Raw genomic sequence first — 25,448 nt, forward strand, 5'->3', positions numbered from 1 at the left:
TGTGATAAAAATCCCCCATAGCATTGCATTAGCAAGAGCTTTTTCAAGTCATTAGCGATTAGAAACCGCTGCTAGTGTGTTTCTGGCCTAAAGCACAATGGCTCTATTCACAAAACTTCTCAGAAATGACTTATCACCTCTTTGATAAAAATAACCTTTCAGCACATTTACAAGAAAAATAATCACTCAAAGTAAGTTGTTCTTGATTAACTTCATTTTAATATTACTTTTCTTACCCTAATTATATTATTGTTTTGCTCTTTGGGAGCTTAAAAATGTAACATAGTCTATCTATGTTACATAGATAAGGTGAAAAAGCTTTGTGAATCATGCTTATTGTGCAAGTTCCTTCCTCAAAAAATTCCAAATTAGGCTCTGTTTCTTTAAGATTTGAATACCTATGTCTATGGGATTTCCTCCTTGTGCAATACATAATTAGAGAGAGCTGCAAGTACTGTAACCTTTCACCCAAGCAGTTTCCAGAGAGACTGTGAATGTAGAATTAAACCAGCCAGACCAGCCCATTGTCACAGCACTTCCTTCAGTATGTGTGCACTATGTATGAGCCACGCCTCCCTTCTCAGCCTAGAGGAGGCTGCAAGTTTCACTCTCGAATCAATTATTGCCAAGAATGAATCTCAAGGTAAGAAATTCTTGTTTTCACAACATACTTTTAATTCTTATATGGTAAAACAGTTAACGTACTTCTACACTGTACTGTATATGTGCCTGGAATTAGCATGTTACAAAAGGGGATCATGTCATTGAAACGTAGTCCTATGATCTGTACATTTTCATTTTGCATTAGTTTACATGTTATAGAGCTAGCAAGCAGTAAATGTGTGAGTGATTCTGCCAACTAAATGTGTGAGTGATTCTGCCAACTTTTCTATACTGCAATCTGCAAACACAATCACAAGGCACAGTGGTGTAGCGAGGGAGCTTTGGACCCCAGTGCAAGTTTTCCTCGCCCCCCCCAGCATTCTATACATAACAATGGATAGGGTGCACCAGTGGCATAGCTAAACATCATGGGGTCCCATAGCAAAACTTTCATGGGGCCCTCAGGTGAGGACAACTGTAATTAGAGGTATATGGAGGCTGCCATATTTATTTCCTTTTAAGCAATACCAGTTAAGTGGCTATCCTGCTGATCCTCTGCTAGTTCTAATACTTTTAGCCATAGACCCTGGACAAGCATGCAGCAGATCGGGTGTTTCATTCTGACAATATTGTCAGATCTAACAAGATTAGCAGCATGCTGTTTCAGGTGTGTGATTCAGACATTACTGCAGTCTAATAGATCAGTAGGGCTGCCAGGCAACTGGTATGGTTTAAAAGGAAATAAATATGGCAGCCTCCATATCCATCTCACTTCAGTTGTCATTTAAGCAATGCCACCTGCCCCAACCCTATGGATATAAGATGATTGGGCAATTTACATTCTCATGCAATTAACACTGCACATAGTTCATGGGCACTGAGACAACATTTGAGAGTGGAGGAACACAAAGGTAAAGTGAATGGGAACCGCATTTTTTAAAAAAATGAAGCAAATACATACCTAAGGAGAGGGAAGGCTCTGGGTCGTATAGAGCCTTCCGTCTCCTCTCTCAGTGCTCTCTATCCTGTGCTGCCCCCCCCCCCTTCGTTTCATTCCCCCTTCGTTTCATTCCCCCTTCGTTTCATTCCCCCTTCGTTTCATTCCCCCTTCAAAAGGGAGCCGTGTTCTCCCGAAGACGTGTGGCTCCATACTGCACAGGCGTGAGCATGCAAGAGAGCGTGCTTGCGCAGGTGCAGTACAGGGCCGCCCTTCTTCAGGAGCACTCGGGCTCCCTGAAGACTTCTGAAGCCTCCTACGGCCGGATAAAGCAGTATTTGACTAATTTAGTCGAATACTGCTACTGGGCGAGCCAGCACTGGAACGAGGGGACCAGGAGAGGAGCGGGAAGGCTCTATAGCATAGGTTCTCAACGTGTGGTACGCGTACCCCAGGGGGTACTTCGGATGGTTCCAGGGGGTACTCGGGCTTGATATACTTAACCAAGAATAACAAATTTAGAGTTTTAGAAAATGATAAATCTTATTTAAACAACACCAACTTAGTATATTAGCTAATTAAAAGCAAAAGTAAATGCTTAGAAATTGTTTAGAACAAATTAGCATGTACTACGATTACTTATATATTTGTCAAGGGGTACTTGTGATAATGTTTACTATGCTAGGGGGTACTTGGTGAGTACAGGGCCTTAAAAGGGGTCCATACTAATAAAATGTTGAGAAACACTGCTCTATAGGACCCAGAGCCTTCCCTCTCCTTGGGTAAGTATCTGTCTCATATTTTTAAATCCGGTTCCCATTCACTTTAACAGTGAATACATTAAGTACCACCTAGGCCACCTATACTTCAGGACCCCATAGCAGCTGCTATGCTACGGCCCTGTGGTGCACCCAAACCTGCCAAGGACCGCCACAGAATCAGAGGTGCTAGTAGAGGATGGGGAAAGTTTGTTAATGACTACCACTATCCAAATCATCTATAGACGTGATCATTACCAGCACAAGATCGAAAAAGAGCTAATACTGCCATTGTGGGAGGGCCCCTCTGGCCCAAGGGCCCTGATGCAGTCACAACCTTTGCAACCCCTATTGCTATGCCACCGCTGCTTTTTTAGCGTGATTTTTGATCGGTTTTTGAGCTATTGGGCTCTATTCACAAAGATATTACCACATTCAGTAATGCTCAAAACAGCTGATTTTTCCGATCACCTTCCCAAGTTACAATTCACTAAACTAGTTACTGCACAAAAAATCACAGTTCCCGACTAGTGAGGTAAATTACTAGTGAGGGAAATGGCAAGAAATGTCAATTACCGGCCAAAAGTGTTTGGGAATTTTCTCCAGCCCACAGCAGCTGATAACCTGCTCTCCCCATGCTATCTCTGTGCGGTAACTTGACAGACAGCCTCTGGGGAGAGCCAGGCAGCCAATAGGGAGAGCCACCCAGCCTGCTTCTCACACTGATTGGATGCGATATGGATGTCACTGGGACTTTCAGTGTATCAGTGCAGAGAGCTACAAGCTACAACTCTGCAGACATCCCTGCATCCCTTTAGATGTGCATATTTGTATTCGAGCACATAGAAGAGCTCCCCCTGGTGGCTGCAGCACATCTAAAGGGATGGCTGTATGCACAGTCCAGAAAACCTCTGAGTCACACACACAGCTCCCTGCTGCCCTGCTAGAAGGCTGGTAAGTGAAACTTACCAACCAGATCTTAGTGAATTCAGGCAGTTTGTTTGGTAAATTACCAAACTTCTGCCTCATGGGAGAAAAGTTTTGTGAATTTGGAGAAAAAACCGAACTACTTATTCTGAATAGTGCACATTGTGTTTGCGATTTTTCTCTGGGTGCCAGGAATGCAGAAGATTTTCAGCTTTCAGGCAAAATCGTATTGCCAATTGGATCACTGCGGTATAAAAGGGTCTCACGACTTTTATTACTTTGATGCAGAGGATACGCTTGAAGGAATCACACACAGTTTTCATGCATGCAGAATCACCGTATTAATCAATGGTCTGGATCACATGTAATGTGGTTCCCTTATGCGGGGAAACAACTCACTACCCGCACTACTTTCCCGCACACTTTTTCACTTGACAACAATGTCAGTGTGAACCCACCCTGAAGTTGTCCCTGAGTCTTGCAATTACTATCATGGCTGGATTTCAGGCAAGACCACAAAGGCCATGGTCTAGGGCACCAGGAAAGCAAGGGGTGGGCTGTAAGCAGCAGGCCGGGCGGGAGGCAGCAGCAGTAAACCTGCTGAACGTTTGCAGCAGTCGGGTGAGCGCCCAAATGCGCTATTCCTGTTCCTGGCTGTGCTGCACTGTGAACACATTAGCAGCCAGTGCCAGCCCGCGGTCATCCTGCTTCACAGAGTTTGCACATAGGTGTTGGTGGGTACTAAACAGCCAGATCTGGCACTCGAGGATGAAGGGGCTGCAAACGGGTACTTACAGTGATCTCTGAGCTGCCTGTGAGTCACTGAGAGGTGGTGTGCAGTTAGGAAGCTTGTGGGTTTCAGTCTGGTGTTGGAGAGGAGAGACAGACCCATATTAGTTGTTTCAACATAAAACAATAGTCTTAAAGACTGTGTGAGAGAATTAGATTGGTGTGAGCTACTGTATATTAGTAGTAGTAGCTAGCTAGCTAGGTGTATTTGTGAGAGAGTGACAAACCGATTTTTAGTTTGAGTGATAGGTTGTAGTGTAGTGTGTTAGTAGTTGCTGTGTGGAGAGAGGGTTAGACAGAGCCAGCCAGGCCGCAGGCTTAGTGTTTGACAGAGTGAGAGTGAGTTAGGTGATTGCTTAGTTGAGTGTAGTCCAAGTTTTTTTTTATTTTTGTTTTCTAAGTTCTTTTTTTTTTTTATTTAATAGTTTTTTGATTTATTTTCTTTATTTCACCCCTTGCTTTGTTATCTGTTCTGTCGCTCATACCCCTTCCCCAATAAAGTTTGTTGCCCCAAAACAATGGAGCGAGAGCAGCAGCAATTTCCTGCCACTCCTAAAAGAAAATGGAGTGATGGTGGTGTTGGTGGATCACGTGAAGTACGTGATCAGTTTGAGGATGGCAGCAGCAGCAGGAAGCGCTCCCCCTGGTCAGAGATCTCTTCCCTGTGTCCGCACGCAGGAAAATTTTGACAGAACAGCAGGCGAAGAGAGTTGTCGATTATTTAGATCAGGAACCCTTTACCCAGTCTGAGGGACATGAAGCTAGTTGCAGCAGCACCAGTAGTGGCCGCCAGGTTCCTCATGACCAGAACCTGACCGCAGCTGCTTCTCTTGACGAGGTTGCTTCCTCCCAGTACTCTCCTCCAGAAGTAAAGCACACCTACGTCAATGAGAGAGATGTGCAGAAGGATTGGGAGGAGGCATTTGAGGGGACCATGGGACCAAGCTCCCAAGAAGTGGTGGGTTCTGTGGTGACAGAAATGGCCCCTGTGTTTTCTTCATCCAGTGTCACCAGTCAACATCACCACCAGTCAACTACAGAGGTGTTTGGTGGCCAGGTGGATGGCCCAGAAGAGTCACTTGTGGGTTCCAGTGTTTTGGTTGAACTGGATGATATTTTGGATGATGAGGCAGCTGATCCAACGTGGTCGCCATCTGGTGGGTTAGGCACTAGCAGGCGTGAGCAGCATGGAGAAACAGAGCAGACAGTTGGCCAGCAGCCTGCAAGTGCTTTCCCGTCTGTCAGTACCCACCAGTCCAATGCTGAGCATGGACGTGCTAGAACAGGTCGCACCACGCATGCACGTCCCCATCATGGAATTATTTTACTGTTCTGGAAGAGGATGAATTCAGGGCAGTCTGTTCTGTGTGCCGTAAATCGGTGAGCAGAGGCAAATCGGGCACCGGGTTCAGCACTTCAGGGTTGATAAGCCATCTGCGCAACCACCACAGACGGGAGTTTGAATATGTAAAAAATTACAATAAGATGGGTGGAGGAAAAGCAGCAGCAACAGGCCCCTCCTCTTCTTTTTCTACTCATCCTGTCCCAATCCAACCTGCTCAGTCCAATTCCAGTTCAAATCCATCTGCATGCCAGGCTGGAAGAGGATTTCAGACCTCGGCAAGCACCTCATCATCACCCTTGTTGGTTTCCTCTGAGTCACCAGTGTTCCAGCATCAGGCCTCTGTGCCAGAAATGTTGCAGAGGAAGCGGGTGCTCCCTGCAAGTGATCCGTTTGTTCTTAAAAATATTGGGCCAACAGCTGCTGCCCTACCAGTTTGTGGACTGTGCCCCCTTCCGCAGACTGATGAACAGTGTTGCTCCACAATGGCGTATCCCCAGCCGCCATTATTTTGCCAGGAATGCTATCCCTGCCCTTCACCAGCACACTGTGGAGTGTGTCAGCCGGTCTATGGATCACGCTGTCGGTGGCAAGGTGCACTTCACAATGGATGGCTGGAGCAGCAGGCATGGGCAGGGAAAGTATCTAACTTTTACCGCCCATTGGGTCACCCTCCATGGTGCTGCTGAGGAGGGTGTAAGATCTGGGGCATCTCAGCTGGTGGTGCTGCCACGTGGGTTGAAGGGGAGGCCTGTTTTACTTCCCTCTGCTACCTGTTCTGTCCAAGGCCAGTCCGCCGTTGCTGAGCCTCCCAGCAAGTGATCCCGCTCCTACACTGGTCTGCAGCACCATCGATGTCAAGCAGTGCTGAAACTGGAATCCATGGACGAGAACAGGCAAAACGGATCTGTAATCCTTGCAGCCTTACAGGATCAGATTCGGCAGTGGCTGACCCCCCGAAAACTGGAGACAGGTGTAGTGGTGTCTGATAATAGTGCCAACATGCTGGACGCCATTTCGCAAGGTGACTACACACATTTACCTTGCTTGGACCACGTCTTGAACCTTGTAGTGCAGAAATTTTTGCGCACTTTTGATGGGTTGAAGGACGCTGTGGCCTCAGCACGAAAAGTGTCAGCCCACATCCATCGCTCCGCAACCGCCACAGTGGCCTTGAAACTGCTGCTGCGCCGCCATAGCCTGCCGCAGCACAGGCTTATTTCCGATTGTCCGACGTGGTGGAACTCCACCCTCCACATGCTGGAGAGGTTGTGGGAGCAGCGAATGGCGGTCAGGCTATACCTGTCTCAGACATCTTCCTCCAGAACAGGGCCAATGGATTACATTACTGCGGACCAGTGGCAGCTGATTGGACAGGTGTGCAAAGTGTTGGAGCCGTTTGAGCAGGCAACAAAAGTGGTCAGTGAGGAGCACTGCAGCATATCAGAAGTGCTCCCTTTTGCCTTCATGCTGGACAAGGCTCTTGACAAACTGCTCGAACAGAGGGAGGAAGCCCTAGCCCTACTGAACAGTGGTGATGACGAGTCAAGTGGGGGAGTGAGTGCGCATGCTCAAGTCCTGGATGAGGAGGCAGAGCTTGTGGAAGTGGAAGAGCCCATTGTCTGGGGGTGGGAAGAAGATTCTGATGATGTGGAGCTGGAGCATGATGACAGTTCTGACAGCCAGGAAGAGGTGATTAATGGCAGACATTTCTTCCCTATGGCTGCCCATATGTTCCAGTGCCTCCGTTAGGACCCCCAGGACTCTAAAATCAAGGATCGACATGTGGGTGGCCACCATCTTAGATCCCTGGTGCAAGGGGAAAATGCAGCAGTTCATACCCCCCTCCCAAGCAGACTCCAGGATGAGCCAGATCCGGGATGCCCTTTTTCGTTGGGTAGAAGATGCATTTCCTGCACCTATATCCCGGGCCCAAGCTACCAAGCCTCATCATACTCAGCAAAGGTCTTGTGGTCCCACTCCCAGCAGCCAATAGCCAATCTGTGAACCTGCTGAGTATGTTGAAGGAATTTTTTCAGCCAATGCCAGATACTCCTTCTAGCAGCAGCACCACCAGCGGGCAAAGTGGTCGCCGCCAGCAGGGGCCCGTATGCTGAATGATTACTTGGGGTCGGCCAGTGCTCCAGACAATATGAAAAGTAATGATGACTCCATGGACTATTGGACAAAACAACTGGATACCTGGCCTGAACTCGCTCAGTATGCACTGGATGTTCTGGTATGCCCCGCCACCAGTGTTCTTTCGGAGCAAGTATTTAGTGCTGCAGGTGGGGTGGTCACCGACCAACGGACCCGTCTGTCCACAGACAATGTGGACATACTAACGTTCATAAAAATTAACTAGTCATGGATCAGTGACAATTACAAGGCCCCTCTCACTGATTACAATGTGCTGTTTTTCAAGCCTCAAAGGCTCTCCCTCTCAAACTCTGCTGCCTATCACCACCATCGCATATTTTTGCATTCTAAGATAAGAAAAAAATCTGTTTTTGCAGCAATCCGACGTAATATCACTAACCCTATGATTTTGGCCAACAACTACTCCTGCTGCTTTTTAAAAAAAAAATTTGTAATGACTGCTGTAAAACCACCTCTAGGTCCCGTGGCCGACGACAACTCCTGCTGCTCCCAAACAAAAATTGTGATGACCACCGTGGAACCACCTCTAGGTCCCATGGCCTACGAAAACTCCTGTCCAGATAAAAAAGTTGCGATCACAATCCTAATCTCCCAGCGTGAGTATAGGATTTCCCTGTAAAAAATCGGAATATAGTGCAGTATTGCTTTTTATGAACCACCCAGTGATTCACTTCACACGATTGTGTAAGAGATAACCTCCACCCATATACAGAGGGAACACGGGGGGACACTTAAATGTAAAAGGTTTTTATGCTATGCGAGTCCCGCTTTTTATACTTTGAAGGTTTTAACTGTTGCTGCCCAGGCTGGAGGGCTGTTATGCTGGAATACAAGAAATAATCTGGTGAGTGAGACTCACGAAAGGGGTGAAAAAGTGTCCCCCCGTGTTCCCTCTGTATATGGGTGGAGGTTATCTCTTACACAATTGTGTGAAGTGAATCACTGGGTGGTTCATAAAAAGCAATACTGCACTATATTCCGATTTTTTTTACAGGGAAATCCTATACTCACGCTGGGAGATTAGGATTGTGATCGCAACTTTTTTATCTGGACTGGATTGTAATTGAAGTGTGTGTACTCAAGTAAAGTCTGCGGATCCCCGACAGATGCTGGTGACATTGGTGCTATATATATATATATATATATATATACATAGATTGTTTAAGTGCTGTGGAGCGCAGTTCCTTTTTGCTTTTTAGGCATTGTTGATTCCATTGTTTTACGACAACTCCTGCTGCTCCGAAAAAAAAAAAATGACTGGTGGAACAGCCACTAGGTCCCATGGCCTACGATGTTTCAAAACGAGGTTTTAAATGAGATTACTGAAATTGTACCACCGGAATGCAGAATTCCGCGAAATACTGCCAGAATGTGACGGTTACGGAATTTCGTTCTGACGGAATTCCAAATTTCTGCAGAATCGGAAATTTGCCCTTTCCGATCATCCCTAAACATGGCCATTAGGGCCTGAGCCCACTGATGCAGTTGTATCCGCTTCTTAGTTACACATCAGTGTTAGAGATGCTGAAAAGGGGACAGAAGCGGATACAACGGCATCAGTGGGCTCAGGCTCTAAACGATCAGGGCCGGCGCTACCATAGAGGCAAAGGAGGCAGCTGCCCCAGGGCCCCAGAGCTTGTAGGGGCCCCCAGTGGCTACAAGAGGAAAAAAAATTTCAAATCGGCCTTATAGTTTTTGAGAAAATCAATTTTAAAGTTTCAAAGGAAAAAAAATACACATTTAAAAACCTGCCGACTTTAATGGTTAATAGCAAATCCACCTTAAATGCTAGAAACCCTAAATTTGCAGGATATGTTAAGGAGATCATTGGAAATAAGAGGAAAAAACAATTTTTCAAAAAGACCTTATAGTTTTTGAGAAAATCGATTTTAAAGTTTTGAATGAAAAAAGTATACTTTTAAATACAGTAAATGTCACTTTTAGGGCTGGTTCAGACGGACGGTTGCAGAGCGTTTACTGCCAGCGTTCGGGGCTTGGCGTTAAACGCTCCCATTCAAGTGAATGGGAGCGTTTGTACCAAGCTTTTACGCGTGTTTGCACGAACGCTGCGTTCGGGTCCCGATTTTCACTGGCGTTCAAGGAGCCCCTGGAAGCTACATGTTGCTTCCAGGGGCGGTTAACCGCGACGGGTAATGTCCCCCTAGGGGAAGAAAAAACGTGACCGCATCCGAACGCAATGCGAACGCTGCTGAAAGCCCGAACGCATTGCTGCCGCGACGCCAACGAACGCGACGCCTCCAAACGTCCGTCTGAACCAGCCCTTAGTAGCAAACCTAACGGTAGTGTAATTTTACATGCATCGAAGGAAAGAGCAATACATTTCCTGACGGGGTTTCCAGGGGGTCCATACGCAGCCGCAGCGCTTTGGCCAGGGATCGCTATACAGCCGCAATATGGCTGTATGAAGATCCCTGGCATTTTTTCCTATTTTCCCAATTTTTTTTTTATGTTTAGAGTGTGGCTGTTAAGTTATGTGGGGTTCCCCCTCCTGAAACTTTTTAACCCCTTGTCCCCCATGCAGGCAGGGGTAGCCAGAATGTGGATCTCCGACCGATTGGAGCTTCACACACTGACTATACCAGCTGAAAAAAGGTCCCTTAATGCCGATTTTTGTTCCGCGGTATCTGTTGGGGCCCTCCCAGGTTTATTTTGCCCTGGGGCCCCATTGTTGCTTAAACCGGCCCTGTAAACGATATAATTCCGTGGCCAGTCTATCGTTTCTGATCGCCATGGTTATCAATTGGAAACTATCGGTCGTGCCCATTAACAGACAAATTCCCGCTAACCAATCCGATCAGATTCATGGAATCGATTTGTTTTTTGTTTGGTTTGTTTTTTTGCTTGTACCATTAATGGGCACCTTAAGTTGTGAAACAATTTTTAAGAGGGTGAAAAACATTGGCAGGTTTTATTTATTGCTGTTAATGTTTTATGATAAACAAAATCATTATTTTCGCTTCAATACTGATAACACAAACATGGAAAGGTTTTTAAGAAAATGTGTTCTTATATCTTAGGAAAAATGTCACTTTCCAGAATTACATAAGAGCCCATTTGGCATCTTTCATAAATATTTGTCTAGTGGCACTGACGGCTATTTACAAATGATCACGGCGTTTAAAATGTATCACTTATGGGGATATTCAGATCCAAATTATCAACAAGGTAATCTAGTCAATAGCCTCGAGCTTGGTGGGCTCCAAGAGGGCCATATTTCCGAAGACCGGGGATTTTTTTGAGTGACGATCGTTTTCACATCCTCGTCTGGTGGGTACGAGCGTGCGATTAGGCGAACTATGCTTTGTGATGTGTGGCGATAAATGGCTGGCACGGCGGATTGGATCTTTAAAGCGGACCAGAAGATACCTTTCAAAAAAGTTTCACTTACCTGGGGCTTCTGCCAGCCCCCTGCAGCTGTCCTGTGCCAGCGCATACCTGGAACGATCCTCCGTTCCCCCGCCGCGGCTCACTTTCTCTTTCGGCGGTCACCGTCCACTGCGCAGTGGACATCGACTTCTAAGTCGGCTAAAGAGTAAGTGAGCTGCGGCGGGAGACCGGACGATCTTCCAGGATGGCACGGGCACAGGATAGCTGCAGGGGGCTGGCAGAAGCCTCGGGTAAGTGAAACTTTTTTTATTTTTATAGGTATCTTCAGGTAGGGCAGGAGGATGGATCGGGGAACCTTGTTTATCGGGAGGCGTCGCTGTGAGGTTCCCCAATCCATTGTTAGGTGAGTATTTAGCTTTGCAGAGCAATTAGTCAGGAATTTATTTAATGCCAGACCAAACAGATGGCTTATCAGTTTGGAATTAAATACTTCCAGGGATAGTGAAGTCCTGATTGGGAGTGGCAAGAAGATATATAATGCTGGGCATACAGGGATCGATTCTGCCACTCGATTCCGCCCCTGATCGTTTTCTGCGTTCGATTCTGCAGGCGATTCTCTTATCTTTTCCCATTATCCTCCAAGCACAATCGAGCATGGAAACGATCGGACGGGAGATCGGACATGTAGGAAATTATCTATCGAGCCATCTAAATGGCTCAGATTCGAGCCGTGTATTCCCAGCTGACTAGCAAATTTGGGCAATTAGCCCCTTTGCTTACATCTGCAGAGGCCATTGTCCTCTTGCTTACATTAGTAATGGCCAATGTGAGAGTTTGCTTTGCTGTGGTTGCTCTGTTCCTGGAATCAATCCAGAATGGAGAGATTGCAGTAATTGCTTTGATTCCATCATCCCCTCCATGTTAATGGGAAAGAGGAGGAGCACAGCTTCAGTCTTGATATATATTTTACTTTGTGCAAAATACTTATCAATGTGTAATTTGAGTGTATCTCCACTATCCCTTCAATCCACTTTCCCAACCACCATTCTCAATATGGTGACCTGCATGGCCGAGGATCATATAACAAGAGTGGTTAATCCAACCCCTATCAAAATAGTGCAGCTATTATGACTCCCAGAACAAGTGTGGCCACAGGAACATCTGCTCAGGAGGGAGGTAAGGACTTGGGGACTCCCTGCAGGGGATGTTCCCCCAGTAGTCATGCCTCATATGCCAGTATGCACTAAGCATGTGAATTGAGTTAATGTTACACCCTATAGTTGAAAGTATATAAAACATTTCTAGGTTCAATGTGAGGTGAATAATTTACTGACAAGTATCTGAAATGAGCTGCACAGCTATTCATTTATGTCCAATTTTCACGCATCAAGAAACCTTGTCATTTGCAGGAACATTAGCCGAGAGCTGTACTTTGGAATGCATGTGTCAAGGCCCTCAATACATGTATTATTATTATTTATTGTATTTATAATGCCCCAACATATTACGCAGCGCTGGACAATAAATATATAGATACAAGGATGACAGACATAACAAGGTTATACAACATAGAGCAAAGTTAAGGAGCACATTATCCTGTAGATTACACTAGGGAAGGGAGGACCCTGCCAGAGGCTTACAATCTAAAGGGGAGGGGGGGAACACTAGGTTCGGCTTTGAAATAAATATTCAGTAGAGAGTTACTGTGTAGTAGGGGGTGGGTAGGCCATCTTAAAGAGGTGGGCTTTGAGGGCTTACTTGAATGTGTGGAAGGAGGGAGCAAGTCTGATGGGCGGAGGAAGGGCGTTCCAGAGGATGGGGGCAGCTCTTGAGAAATCCTGCAGACGGGCATGGGAGTGGGAAAAGTAAGGCCAGTGGAAAACAAGGAAAATAAAGAACCTAGAATCCCTAGAGACAATAAATCAGAAATCTCCTTTATTACACCATACACAGAGGAGTCCAGGAAAATTAAAAATATCATATTACAAAGCTGGCCAATTCTAAGGCAAGATCCGTTGTTAAAAAACTCTTTACCAGACCAACCTGGAATTATTTTCAGGAAAGCGAAGTCGATTAAGAATTGTATCGCTCCTAGTAACATTAGAAATAATGCGGCAAAGAGTAATAATATGTTTCCCACTATTGTTGGCAATTTTAGATGTAATGTCAAAAGATGTGGCTGCTGCCCCTTTATGAGACACAGAACAAAAGAAATAATGGATGGTAATCAACAAGTCACTAAGATCAAAGAATTTATTAACTGTGGGAGTGATTACGTAGTATACCTTCTCTCCTGCAACTGCCCCAAAGTGTATGTCGGCAGGACCACAAGACCCCTTCGCCAAAGGTTTGGTGAACATAAACGAAATATCCTTGAGGGGATCGAAAAACACAGTGTCCCAAAACATTTTAAAGAACACCACTGTAGCGAAACTGATAGCCTTACGATTATGGGATTGGAAACGATCTCTAAAAAATTACATCAGGGAGAAAGGTATAGGAAGCTCTGTGAAAGAGAAACGTTCTGGATATTCAAAATGGATTCCCTAACCCCAAAAGGTTTAAATGAGGCACTAGAGATCTCTACATATTTATAAGTTAAAGTATAGCATTCATGTAATGGGCCTCAAAGTACTAACCAATATGTGTTTCTATTCTTCTCTTTTTTCTTCCCATATAGCCTTTTTTAACTGCCTTGTACAATAGTCGCACATATCAGTTGAGGGTGGTGAGTACCTTATAGACATAAGATAGTAGGTATATGCATGGCAGCCTCAATGTATAATTCATCAAGCCCTCAGAACATAGGGGAAAGAAAAATAATGTTCAGAATTATGGTTTCATTTTTCGGTCTATAACACACAAAAAATCCACCACATCCCAGTCCCCCCTCCACTTCTTCCTCCCCCCCCCCCCTATTTTTCCCCCCTGAGATGTCTTCCTTCTCCCCTCCCTTCCTTTTGTGTCCCGGTTTTCCTCTCCCCCCTCCCCCCCCCCCCCCTTCCCCCCTGTTTTCCATTCCTTTCCAGTCCCATGCAGCGCATCGTTCTCCATCCGTCAATTCTGCTGCAATAGGGTCTGATTAAACCAAAAGGCGGTTGTTCATTTGTATATGGAATACATTATGGTTTTTATTCATACACATATGATGTTTAAGATTGGTGTTTATGTTGCTGTTTCATTATGGGCATGAACTGATCGCAGAAAATATGGATTTCACCCATTGTGCTGCAGTAGGGTCTGAAAGAATCAAATGCTGGTTATAAAAGTGGCCGTTCATGGTTTATTTGAAATTGCATCATGTGTTTTATCTGTATACATATATTGTTTAAAATTGGTTCTTTATGCTTCTATGGCGTCATGAGAACGAAATGTTTGCAAAATGCATGGCAAAACCTACATTGCTATAGTTATGAGTTGTGACATAATCATAGAGAGATGCATGTATGTATCAGTATGTATATGTAAAGTATGAAGGTATATAGGAAGCATATTGCACTTTTCAGTGTTTATATATATATATATATATTTTATTGTATGTGCTTTTTTAGATAGATAAGTTGTCTAAGTATTTTAAACTGTTCAGATACTAATGAGTGCATGGAGGTCAGCAGAGCGGCTTCGATAATATGTGTTAACAGCCGGCGGGGGGTTGCCTAGATACCGACTATGCCTTCCACCCTAAACCACCGTGCGCCTCCCATCCGCCCTCTGGGTGTTGCCATGACTACAGGGGCATACAACCAGATAAGAGGCGTGATCCAGCTTGTAGCGTCATCTGACGAAGGCGCAGAGCGCCGAAACGCGTAATGACGCTACAAGCACGTTCGGAGTAAGCCACGCCCACCCCCCTAGAGACGAGCTACGGAAACCATCGGACCGCGCTGCTGGCCACAGTGCGAGGGTCTTAGCCGCCGGGGAGTTAAGCGGAGGGCTTGCCGCTGATAAGCGAGTTTTTTACAGATACATTGTAAGTACAACTTTTACTTTGCGGAATAAAAGAAGTTTTTATGGTAATGCACTATGGAGCGCTCCATGTTTTTGTTTTAAAGTTTGGGAGCAAGTCTGATGGGCGGAGGAAGGGCGTTCCAGAGGATGGGGGCAGCTCTTGAGAAATCCTGCAGACGGGCATGGGAGTGGGAAATGCGTGGGGCGGTGAGGCGAAGATCATTGGAGGATCGGAGGGGACGACCTGGTGTACATACATTTATAATAAACTGCGTGGTGACTACTAAGTGGTTAACAGTCATGATCTGCAGCAATAGAGTCATAGTTTATATTTTAGCCAGGATGGTTTACCTGCATTTTGTAGGTTTTCCACAGGAAACCCTACGTCTGACACTACTTCATCATTTGGCAGCTTAAAGTGAATGGGAACCCTTATAAAAAAAAGTCAGATACTCACCTAAGGAGAGGGAGGCTCTGGGTTCCATAGAGCATTCCCTCTCCTCTTCCGGTTCCCGCTGTTGTGCTGGCTCCCCCGTAGCGGTATTCGACCGTTTCGGTCAAATACCGCTGTCTCCCGTCCGAAGGGAGGCTTCGGAAATGCTTCGGGAGCACGGGCTGCTCTACACTGCACGCGCCCTTTATGACGCACTCGCGCGTGTGCCGCCTGTCTTCTGGGGGACTCGGCTCCCGAAGACTTCCGAAGTCCTCTCGGCGGGGGATGTGAACGGAGGAGTCAGCGCAGCACCGGGGGCACCGGGAGAGGAGAGGGATGGCTCAATAGGACCGAGCCTTCCTTCTCCTTAGGTGAGTATCTGACTTTTGTGTATTTACAACCGGGTTCTCATTAGCTTTAAGGGACCCATACATCTAGCCATGTATGGGCAGATTGACCAAAAGTCAGATCTCTCTCTGATCAGATTCAATCAGAGAGAGACCTATTGGCTGCTCATACACCGGAGGCTGATTCCCGATCTATTTCAGCATGAAAACTTTCAGGAATCGGCCTCGTGAAGCCACCTATGCTGTCTGGCCACTGTCCCCCCAAATGTTAATGTGCCTCCCTGGTGTCTGAGCATTAAAATCTCATCTGTTCCAGCTCCCACGACTGTCCAGCTGCTCCCAGTCTTGTGCGCTGCTTCCCCATGTGTGCTTCACAGGGTTGTCATGTATTGCACATGCCGTGTGTGACATCACACACAGGTGCCTGGCGTCGGAGAAGCAGCGAAAGAGGCTGGGAATAGCTGGACAGTCGCTGGAGCAGGTGAGACTTGAATGCAGTAGCACTGAGGGGGGCACATTTACATTTGGGGGGACAGCGGTCAGGGGTCCTGTTCATGGCGATATTGCACTCATTCTGAGATTTTCCAGCATGCTCAATCGATACATACAACTGATTTCAACCCAAAATTGGTCGAATCGTTAATCAGGCATGCTTGTTGCGGCACAGATTTTCATCCGATTCGATAAAAATATTGAATTGGTTGGTCGATGGGGATGCAAAATTCCTAGCAGTGGCGTAGCTAAGGGGCTGTGGTCCTCGATACAAGTTTTACATTGCCCCCCCCCCCCCCCCCCAAACACTCTATACATAACAATTGATACGGTGCACCAAAACCTGCCAATGGTAACTACAGTGCCAGAGGTGCAAGAAGGAAATGGGTAGCAGTTTGTTGATGATTACCACTATTCAAAGTATGTATAGAAGGGATTATTATGGGGACAGCACCAATACAAACCTAATTCTGCACTTGAGAGAGAGCCCCTCTGGCCCAAGGGCCCCAATGTGGTCGCAACCTCTGCACCCCCTAATGTTGCGCCCCTGATTCCTAGATGTATGGCCAGCATTAAAGTTCAGCTAAACTCTTAGATCAGGTTATAAACCAGCTGGTGGCCTTGGCAGCCTATCTGAGCCTACCAATGAAAGGCTGAAAGGGACGCCTCTTCCCCTGTTTACCGAGAAGCTTAATGTCAGTATATTCGGGGGATACAGCACGGCACAGGGTAACTGAGAGCGGAGTGGAGCAGACTCAGAGCCATGGCATAGAGCAGGGAACATGTCTCTGTGTTGCTCAGCCCCAAACACACAGCAACACATCTTTAAAACATGGTGGTTGATTAACATGCTTCTAGCTGTCCCTAGAATATTGTGGGGACAATAAATTGTGTACTCTTGGGGGGCAGTTATTTATATGAATGGTTTCATGTTTTCTGTAATGCACAACTGAAAATGTATCTGTGCTATTTATTGTAATGTGTATGGAACGATAGTATAGTAGAGGTATAATATTCCATATAAGGCGTTCTAGCTATAAATAATAACTATATATTCTCATTTTATTTCAGATTTGTTTGTTTGTGACATCTGCTGAAGAAAGTATGGAAAAATAATTATTAAAAGTATCTACAAGATGGTCAGTTTTAAGACTCGAAATTCAGGATGATCCAACATTTTTGCGAGCAGATATGCTGTCGAGTCAGAGTTGGACAGCATGGGCTGATAAAATAAGGACTGCTGGGAATTTTATTCAAAAACTCTCATGGGATTCATGCACAATTGGTTTAAGTCAGTCCTTCCTGGATGCTGGAGGATGAGCTTTACAAAATGGAACTTTCTCATGACCATCTTTGGAGTATTTACCTTTCTAGCTGACATTGGGCTGGACTTATGGATTACATTCAAATACTTCCAGGAGGGGGTCCCTGCATTTGGCCTTCTGACTATATTTTTTGTTATTTGGGCTTCTCTGATAATTCAGGCATTTAGCTATACATGGTTTCAAGATGATTGTGATGAGCATTCTTGTCCAAAAAAGATCCTCATTCTTCATGTCTTTCAGCTTGGAACATTTGTAAGGTAAGCTAATTAAACTAAATGCTATCTGGAGCAAAAAGGAGTTGCATTTGTACACTACCTCTTGAATCTTTAGTGTAGACTGTGAGCTCCTTTAAGACACAGCTGGTGATATTATTCAGTGTACGCAACAACATGCTGCAGAAATTTGTGCGCAGACTCAGCACTATATACAGCTTGCAAAAGTTTTCCACATTTTGTCACATTACTGCCACAAACATGAATCAATTTTGTTGGAATTCCACGTGAAAGACCAATATAAAGTGTACACGTGAGAAGTGGAACAAGAATCATACATGATTCCAATCATTTTTTAAAAATAAATAACTGCAAAGTGGGGTGTGCGTAATTATTCAGCCCCCTTTGGTCTGAGTGCAGTCAGTTGCCTATAGACATTGCCTGATGAGTGCTAATGACTAAATAGAGTGCACCTGTGTGTAATCTAACGTCAGTACAAATACAGCTGCTCTGTGACGGCCTCAGAGGTTGTCTAAGATAATCTTGGGGGCAACAACACCATGAAGTCCAAAGAACACACCAGACAAGTCAGGGATAAAGTTTTTGAGAAATTTAAAGCATGCTAAGGCTACAAAAATATTTCCAAAGCCTTGAACATCCCACGGAGCACTGTTAAAGCGATCATTCAGAAATGGAAGGAGTATGGCACAACTGTAACCTTAACAAGACAAGGCCGTCCACCTAAACTCACAGGCCGAACAAGGAGAGTGCTGATCAGAAATGCAGTCAAGAGGCCGATGCAGAGATCTACAGCTCAGGTGGGGGAATCTGTCCATAAGGCAACTATTAGTCGTGCACTGCACAAAGTTGGCCTTTATGGAAGAGTGGCAAGAAGAAAGCCATTGTGAACAGAAAAGCATAGGAAATCCCATTTGCAGTTTGCCGCAAGCCACGTGGGGGACACAGCAAACATGTGGAAGAAGGTGCTCTGGTCAGATGAGACCAAAATGGAACCTTTTGGCCAAAGTGCAAAACGCTATGTGTGACGGTAAAATAACACTGCACATCACTCAGAACACACCATCCCCACTATCAAATATGGTGGTGGCAGCATCATGCTCTGGGGGTGCTTCTCTTCAGAAGGGACAGGGAAGCTGGTCAGAGTTGATGGGAAGATGTATGTAGCCAAATACAGGGCAATCTTGGAAGAAAACCTCTTGGAGTCTGCAAAAGACTTGAGACTGGGGTGGAGGTTCACCTTCCAGCAGGACAACGACCCTAAACATAAAGCCAGGGCAACAATGGAATGGTTTAAAACAAAATATTTCCACGTGTTAGAATGGCCCAGTCAAAGTCCAGATCTAAATCCAATCGGGAATCTGTGGCAAGATCAGAAAACTGCTGTTCACAAACGCTGTCCATCTAATTTGACTGAACTGGAGCTGTTTTGCAAAGAAGAATGGGCAAGGATTTCAGTCTGTAGATGTGCAAAGCTGGTAGAGACATACCCTAAAAGACTGGCAGCTGTAATTGCAGCAAAAGGTGGTTCTACAAAGTACTGACCCAGGGGGCCGAATAATTACGCACCCCCCATTTTGCACTTATTGATTTGTAAAAAATGTTTGGAATCATGTATGATCTCCGTTCCACTTCTCACGTGTACTCCACTTTGTATTGATCTTTCACGTGGAATTCCAATAAAATTGATTTATTCATGTTTGTGGCAGTAATGGGACAAAATGTGGAAAACTTCAAGGGGGCCGAATACTTTTGCAAGCCACTGTAAATACATAATAATAATACCAATAATAATAATAACATAGGGTCTGAGTTTGTTTTTCTACACAATGGAGTTGATTCACAAAACATATAAATTATCTCTACTAATCTATCTAAAGGTGGCCACTAACAATCTAATTTCTAGTGAAAAATTGTTCGAGCGTTCAGAAATTTCTGATTGGAAGAAAAATCGTTCACTACACTATCAATGAACCAATCTTTGTTTCCTATCTATTACAACCAACAAGAAAATCCAAATTTTGGTTTGACAAAAATCCATTCGGACGATTTTTATAATCGTTCATAATCAACAGTGCCCATCAACGATTTACAACCAATTTGATCAGAATTTCTGATCGCTCTAATGATTTTTTGCTGGAAAGATTGACGGTTAGTGGCCATGTAATGATCCGCTCAGCTGGCTGCACAGGCAGACAGCTGTTTGACCATTCCTCTAGTCTGTGGGCTGCAGGTCTCTGGAAGAGAGACCTGTCTTTTCTTTGCAATTTTCTGACCTGCTCTGCTGCTGAGAAATTTGCATACATTTGTTATGCAAATCACCTAGCTGCCTCCTTTGAAGGCTGGCAGTATAAAAGCCATGTTTTCCCAGAATCCTTTGCTGGTCATCCTTTCATGGTTTGTTACTGAGAAACACTCCTTGAGTGTCAGCCTTCCCTGTTGGTTTGTTAAAGTTATCTTAGAGTAATTCTTGGGGCTGCACTAGGCAGCTCCTCTAGTGCAGTTAGGTTGCTTATCTGTTTTGTCTGTGTTGCCTTTCTGCTGCGATTGTCCTGTCGCCAGCGGTGGTCGACAGGAAATCGTTCTGTCTGTCTGGGGGTGCTAACCAGAGCAGCGGTTGCTACTGGTAGACCCTTCTGTTCATCTGTCTTGCTTGGATCGCACTAGCTTCTAGCGGTAGCGGCTGTGGATCCTTCTGAACTGCATTCTTGGAGTGTAAGCTGGAGCAGCGGTTGCTACTGGCTACCTCATCTGTCTGTCTTGCTTGGATCGCACTAGCCTCTGGCGGTAGAGGCTGTGGATCCTTCTGATCTGTGTTCCTGCTTGTACTCGGATCTCACTCGCTCTGGCGGAAAGAGCAGTGGATCTTTCCTATCCTGTCCCTGAACTCTGATCGCACTCGCTCTGGCGGAAAGAGCCATGGATCTTTCCTGTCCTGTCCCTGAACCCGGATCGCACTCGCTCTGGCGGAAGAGCGGTGGATCGTATCTCTCATATTCCTGGTTTCCGTTTGTCTGTCTTGTCTGATACGAACGCTTGCTGTAGGCTCGGTGAGGTAACCGTTTAGCAACGTTCACGTTCTCTGTTTTTGTGTTTGTCTGGCATTGGTTAGTCAGGGTGGCGTGCTTGTCTCTGTTGCGCTTTTCGTGCGGAGACGACGCCGTTAACGCGATCGTTGTTGGGAATGAGTGCGGTGTTCGCGTTTAGCTAGCGCTTGTTATTTTCGTTATTTTCTCATTGTTGTTTGCTGTGCCTTTGCTACTCTCGTGCTCTGTCCTTCTCTGTCTGGTGTCTCTTGGCAATCGCCATTCTCTGCGATTGCGTTCTTGCTTTGCTTCTGCTGATGTGTGTTCTCGGTCGCTGGGTGGCGACTAGTTTGGGGAACTCACATTTAGTCTATCTCTGTGCTCTTCTCTTTAAGGGCTGTTCAGCCTTGCCTTGCTTTAGACCTGCACAATTCCCATCTGACATCTGTGGCCGTGCAGAGGCTGTGCTCGTCTGCACTCCACAGTGCCATCTGCCGGTGGGAATTGCCCTCTGCTGGTGCATTGCACCTAGCCTGGGTTCACCTAATTATACGCTTGTGGAGGGTTTTCGCTGTGTCAGTGCGCATCTTGTGCGCTGACTACGAAAACGATTCCGCAAACGTTACAGGCCGCCTTAAAGGGGAACTGAAGAGAGAGGTATATGGAGGCTGTCATGTTTATTTCCTTTTAGACAATACCAGTTGCCTGGCAGCCCTGCTGATCCTCTGCCTCTAATACTATTAGCCATAGCCCCTGAACAAGCATGCAGCAGATCAGGTGTTTCAGTGGTTCAGACTTATAAGTCTGATCTGACAAGACTAGCTGCATGCTTGTTTCTGGTTTTAATCAGATACTACTGCAGAGAAATAGACCAGCAGGGCTGCCAGGCAACTGGTATTGATTAAAAGGAAATAAACATGACAGCCTCCATATACCTCTCTCTTCAGTTCCCCTTTAAAGCGGAATATAACCCAGAATTTCTTCTTTGCTCTAATAGAATATTCACAGCATATTGTATACAACCAGCATTTTTTTTTACTAGAACATCATTCAAAGGGTTAATCACAGGCTTTAAACGCTCCCCTGCCAGTAGAGCTGCCGCATCCGAATGTTAAACATTGTAATCTTGTGTTTACTTAAAGAGAATCTGAAGCCACATTGAAAATGACTTTTTAGCTTATATTCAGCAGGGGCATGTTTGCCCCTGCTAAAACGCCGATGTCCTGCGGCATAATGAGGGGTCTTTTCCCCCCAAATCCCCTCCCCCCCCCCCCTGCAAAATCCACAACTTTCTTCGTCGTGGATTTTGCTGCCCATGTGCGCTTCCGTGTGAGGCAGGGCTATGAGCTGCAGCCCTGCCTCACACGCGGCTGTCAGCGGCGGATCTCTGTCTCTCCCCTGGCCCTCTCAGCGAAGGAAGACTGAGAGGGGCGGGGAGAGGCGGAGATTTGCCGCTGACAGACGCGTGTGAGGCAGGGCTGCAGCTCATAGCCCTGCCTCACACGGAAGCGCTCCCCGGGCACCACGGAGGGGATTTGAGGGGTAAAGACCCCTCGTTATGCCGCAGGATAGCGGCGTTTTAGCAGGGGCAAACATGCCCCTCCTGAATATGAGCTAAAAAGCCATTTTTAATCTGGCTTCAGATTCTCTTTAAATGTATCAAGTGTGGAATGTGACACATTCTTTGACTGTGCAGAAGCTGGTGGACACAGAGAGAGAGTCAACGCTTGTCTGCCTGACTGAATAAATGAATAAAACCAGTTATTAATAAAATGCAATGTCAGCTCACAAAGCAAAAAACTGTACTTTTGGGAACCTATCACTTATAAATGAATAATAATACTTATGCACAAATGCAAATATGATAACCGTATGGCATATAAAAAGTAGAAAAACATGTTTTTATTGAATTTTATGTCAGGGTTTTAAACCGCTTTAAGCTGATATTTTATTTCTCCTCATCTCCATTAACTCATGATTTGTCTAATCTGTCTTAAAGCAAACCTGAACTGGTGATCTATCATCTCCAGTCATCCTTGTTTCCATGGCTACAACACCCCCACTCCTTATGTGCCCTGTAAGTTTTTTGGGGTGGGGGCCCAAACAAAATTCTGCTATGGAGCCCCATGTTTTCTAGCTATGCCTCTGCTCAGGTTCTCCATTCTTCGTGATTCTTCTCATCCATTCTTCCAGAAGTCCCTCGGTCTTCAGCCACATTCCTGCAGCACAGATGCGGTCATAAATGAGCATGTGCAAGTTCACTAACTGTGCATGCCCAGTAAGAGGAACTACTTGTGCACACCTTCTTAATTCTGCCTATTACTGCCTATTACTGGACATGCGCGGTTAATGGACATGCTCAGTAAAGGTATGGTTGTTTATGGTCGTGTCTGTGCTATGGGAGTGCAGCTGGAGACTTAGGAACTTCAGGCTAAGGCTATTCAACTGCTATGTTGCAAAAAAAAGTTAATCATGAAGAACGGACAACCAGAGCGGCACAAGAGTAAACCAAGAGGGTAGGAAAGTAAGTTAAACTAAGGGAACAAGACCGTATTATTAGATTTTAACCTGATTTTCAGTTTATTAAGTATCCATTAATTCATGATTTATCTCTCTCAGAGGTAAATTCACCAAAATACAATGAAATTTACACGTGCATACAGCATGTAAGCAGACAAGGTGCTTCCTTGCTGGACTCAGGTGGTACTGCCTGTAGGGAGTATTGTGTTGGTGTTGTGACCTGGTCTGGACACTGTCGGCATGATGTTTGTGTATACTCAATACCAATTATTTGCACAAGTTTTCTCCAGGCACTCTGGTTAACTCCCATGTATTAAAGAATGGCAAATAAATTGGTCCCCCCCCCCTTCTAAATTGGGGTTAGATTATGGTAATGGCATTAGGCTATGACTGCAGTAGGAATTAGATAGTGATTTCCACTGAGGGGGAGTTATTGATATAGATATGTACTGTGTAATAAGAGGCACCCTAACGTAGCAAAAGCTATAGGGAAGTAGAGAGGAGGTGCTTTACCTCCTCATCCAAGAAATGTATGGAGTATGGGTGAATTTTTACTTATACACCTTTCACCAAACCAGTAAATCTGTGAAATAAGGGAAGCACACGGGGTGATTGTAGGGGGTCAGTGAAAGAAGCACATAGGGATACAGATAAGGAAAGCACACCGGGGGAAAGGGGGGGGGGGGCAGGGGTTTGTGACAGGAGGGCAGCACAGGGGGGTGGGGGGCAGCACACAGGGAGTCAAATAAGGGCAGGACACAGGGTAGAGACAAGGGCAGCACATGGGAGGGGGGCAGCATACAGGGGGTCAGGTAAGGGCTGCTTACAGGAGGGGGGGACAGATAAGGGCAGCACATGGGCTGAGACGTGTGTGCTGTCTGTCTGTCTTCGTGCACAAGCATAGCAGCTGAAAACAGAGCAGCAGAGTTCCCTTATAAAGACATACAGAGCAGTAGCAGTATTCACTGCAGCAGATGAATTTCCTGAGCCATGCACCAGCCCTCTGCTTTTCCCACCTATCACATGATGCAGGAGAAATGAGAGGTCCCGGCAGTTCCTGTATACACAGCATGGAAACGAGACATATGGGACATAACAGCACTGCGCCCCATAGTGACTTGAAGGATGTTGCGCCCAGGGCACTATCCATATGTGCACCCCTGTAGATAGGTGTCTTCTTCCACAATCTCCACAGGCAGGGGCGTAGCAAACTAGCAATAGGAGTTGCAGAGGTAGCCACCGCATCGGGGCCCCAAAGGGCCCTCCCTGAACTACAGTATAAGCTCTCTATTGGTCCTGTGCTGGTAATAATCACTTCTATAGATACTTTGAATAATGGTCATCATTAGCACACTGTTCTCCATCCCCTTCTTGCAGCTCTGACACTGTAGTTGCCATTGGCAGGTTTTGGTGCGCCGTATCAATTGCTATGTATACAGTGCTTGGGGGGCCCCATTGTAAAACTTGCATCGGGGCCCACAATTCCTTAGCTACACTACTGACCACAGGCCCATGGGGTACAGCATCCTGTTTAAAAAGTGACACATTTGCTGAGTCGCCTGTTTCCTGTTCTGCTAACCCTTAGTGAAAGTGGGCAGTAACTCGCACATCCCGAAATTATAAGGTGTACCAACATGTGAGATTTACCATGTGAATCTGATTAAAGCGGACCCAAACCAAACATTTTTTTAATTCAAAATATTTAGTTGCACCACTCTGACACATACAAAGATAAATAAACACTCCAAGCCTATGAGCATTTCAGTGCATGCTTTTCACCCTTCTCTTTGCACAACTAGGGTTATACAGGTGGCAGCCATTAGCAATTCCTCCTTTGCCGGACACCACCTACTCCAGCATTTTGCCGGATTGTGTCCCGGCAATATGAAAGGAAGGGAGGGGTTCTTCCAATAAATGTAAAATATTTTATATTTGTCATCATGCAGCTGAAAAAAGGCTGCTATTTATTATTATAATTTAGACAATAGATTTTATTCCTGAAATCTTGTATTTTTAATTCGGGTCCACTTTAAAGCTTAGAAGGAACCAGGCTTACAAGTAGCTTCTAAACTGCCAGCTTCCCCTCCAGCAGGAAGTTGACAACAGGTATTTACCTAGGTCTGATTCCTTGTCTGCTTCACAGGTTCAGTAGATGAGAAATTTCCTACTAAGGAATGCACTTGTTTTCTCAGACCTACCTGGCTGAACATGCTGTGCTCACGGAACTCCAAGGCCAGGTGCGCCTGAGACCATACTGTACCTC

General features: G+C 45.6%; 1 protein-coding gene across 4 annotated transcripts in view; it reads left to right on the forward strand.

Annotated features, from left to right (window-relative positions):
- XKR9 (XK related 9) overlaps positions 1 to 25,448 on the forward strand; it is a 66,640-nt gene that overhangs the window by 25,718 nt on the left and 15,474 nt on the right. For 2 of the 4 annotated variants that reach the window (XM_068237493.1, XM_068237492.1), the window contains exons 2-3: positions 13,545 to 13,592; positions 17,156 to 17,666. In XM_068237493.1, the coding sequence (XP_068093594.1) occupies positions 17,350 to 17,666 (317 nt within the window). In that variant the 5' untranslated portion in view covers positions 13,545 to 13,592; positions 17,156 to 17,349. Of the gene's footprint in view, positions 1 to 534; positions 644 to 13,544; positions 13,593 to 17,155; positions 17,667 to 25,448 lie in introns of those variants that run through there. The other 2 variants (XM_068237491.1, XM_068237490.1) reach the window with 2 other exon arrangements.

Source organism: Hyperolius riggenbachi, chromosome 5, assembly GCF_040937935.1.
Source record: "Hyperolius riggenbachi isolate aHypRig1 chromosome 5, aHypRig1.pri, whole genome shotgun sequence".
Classification (NCBI taxonomy): domain Eukaryota; kingdom Metazoa; phylum Chordata; class Amphibia; order Anura; family Hyperoliidae; genus Hyperolius; species Hyperolius riggenbachi.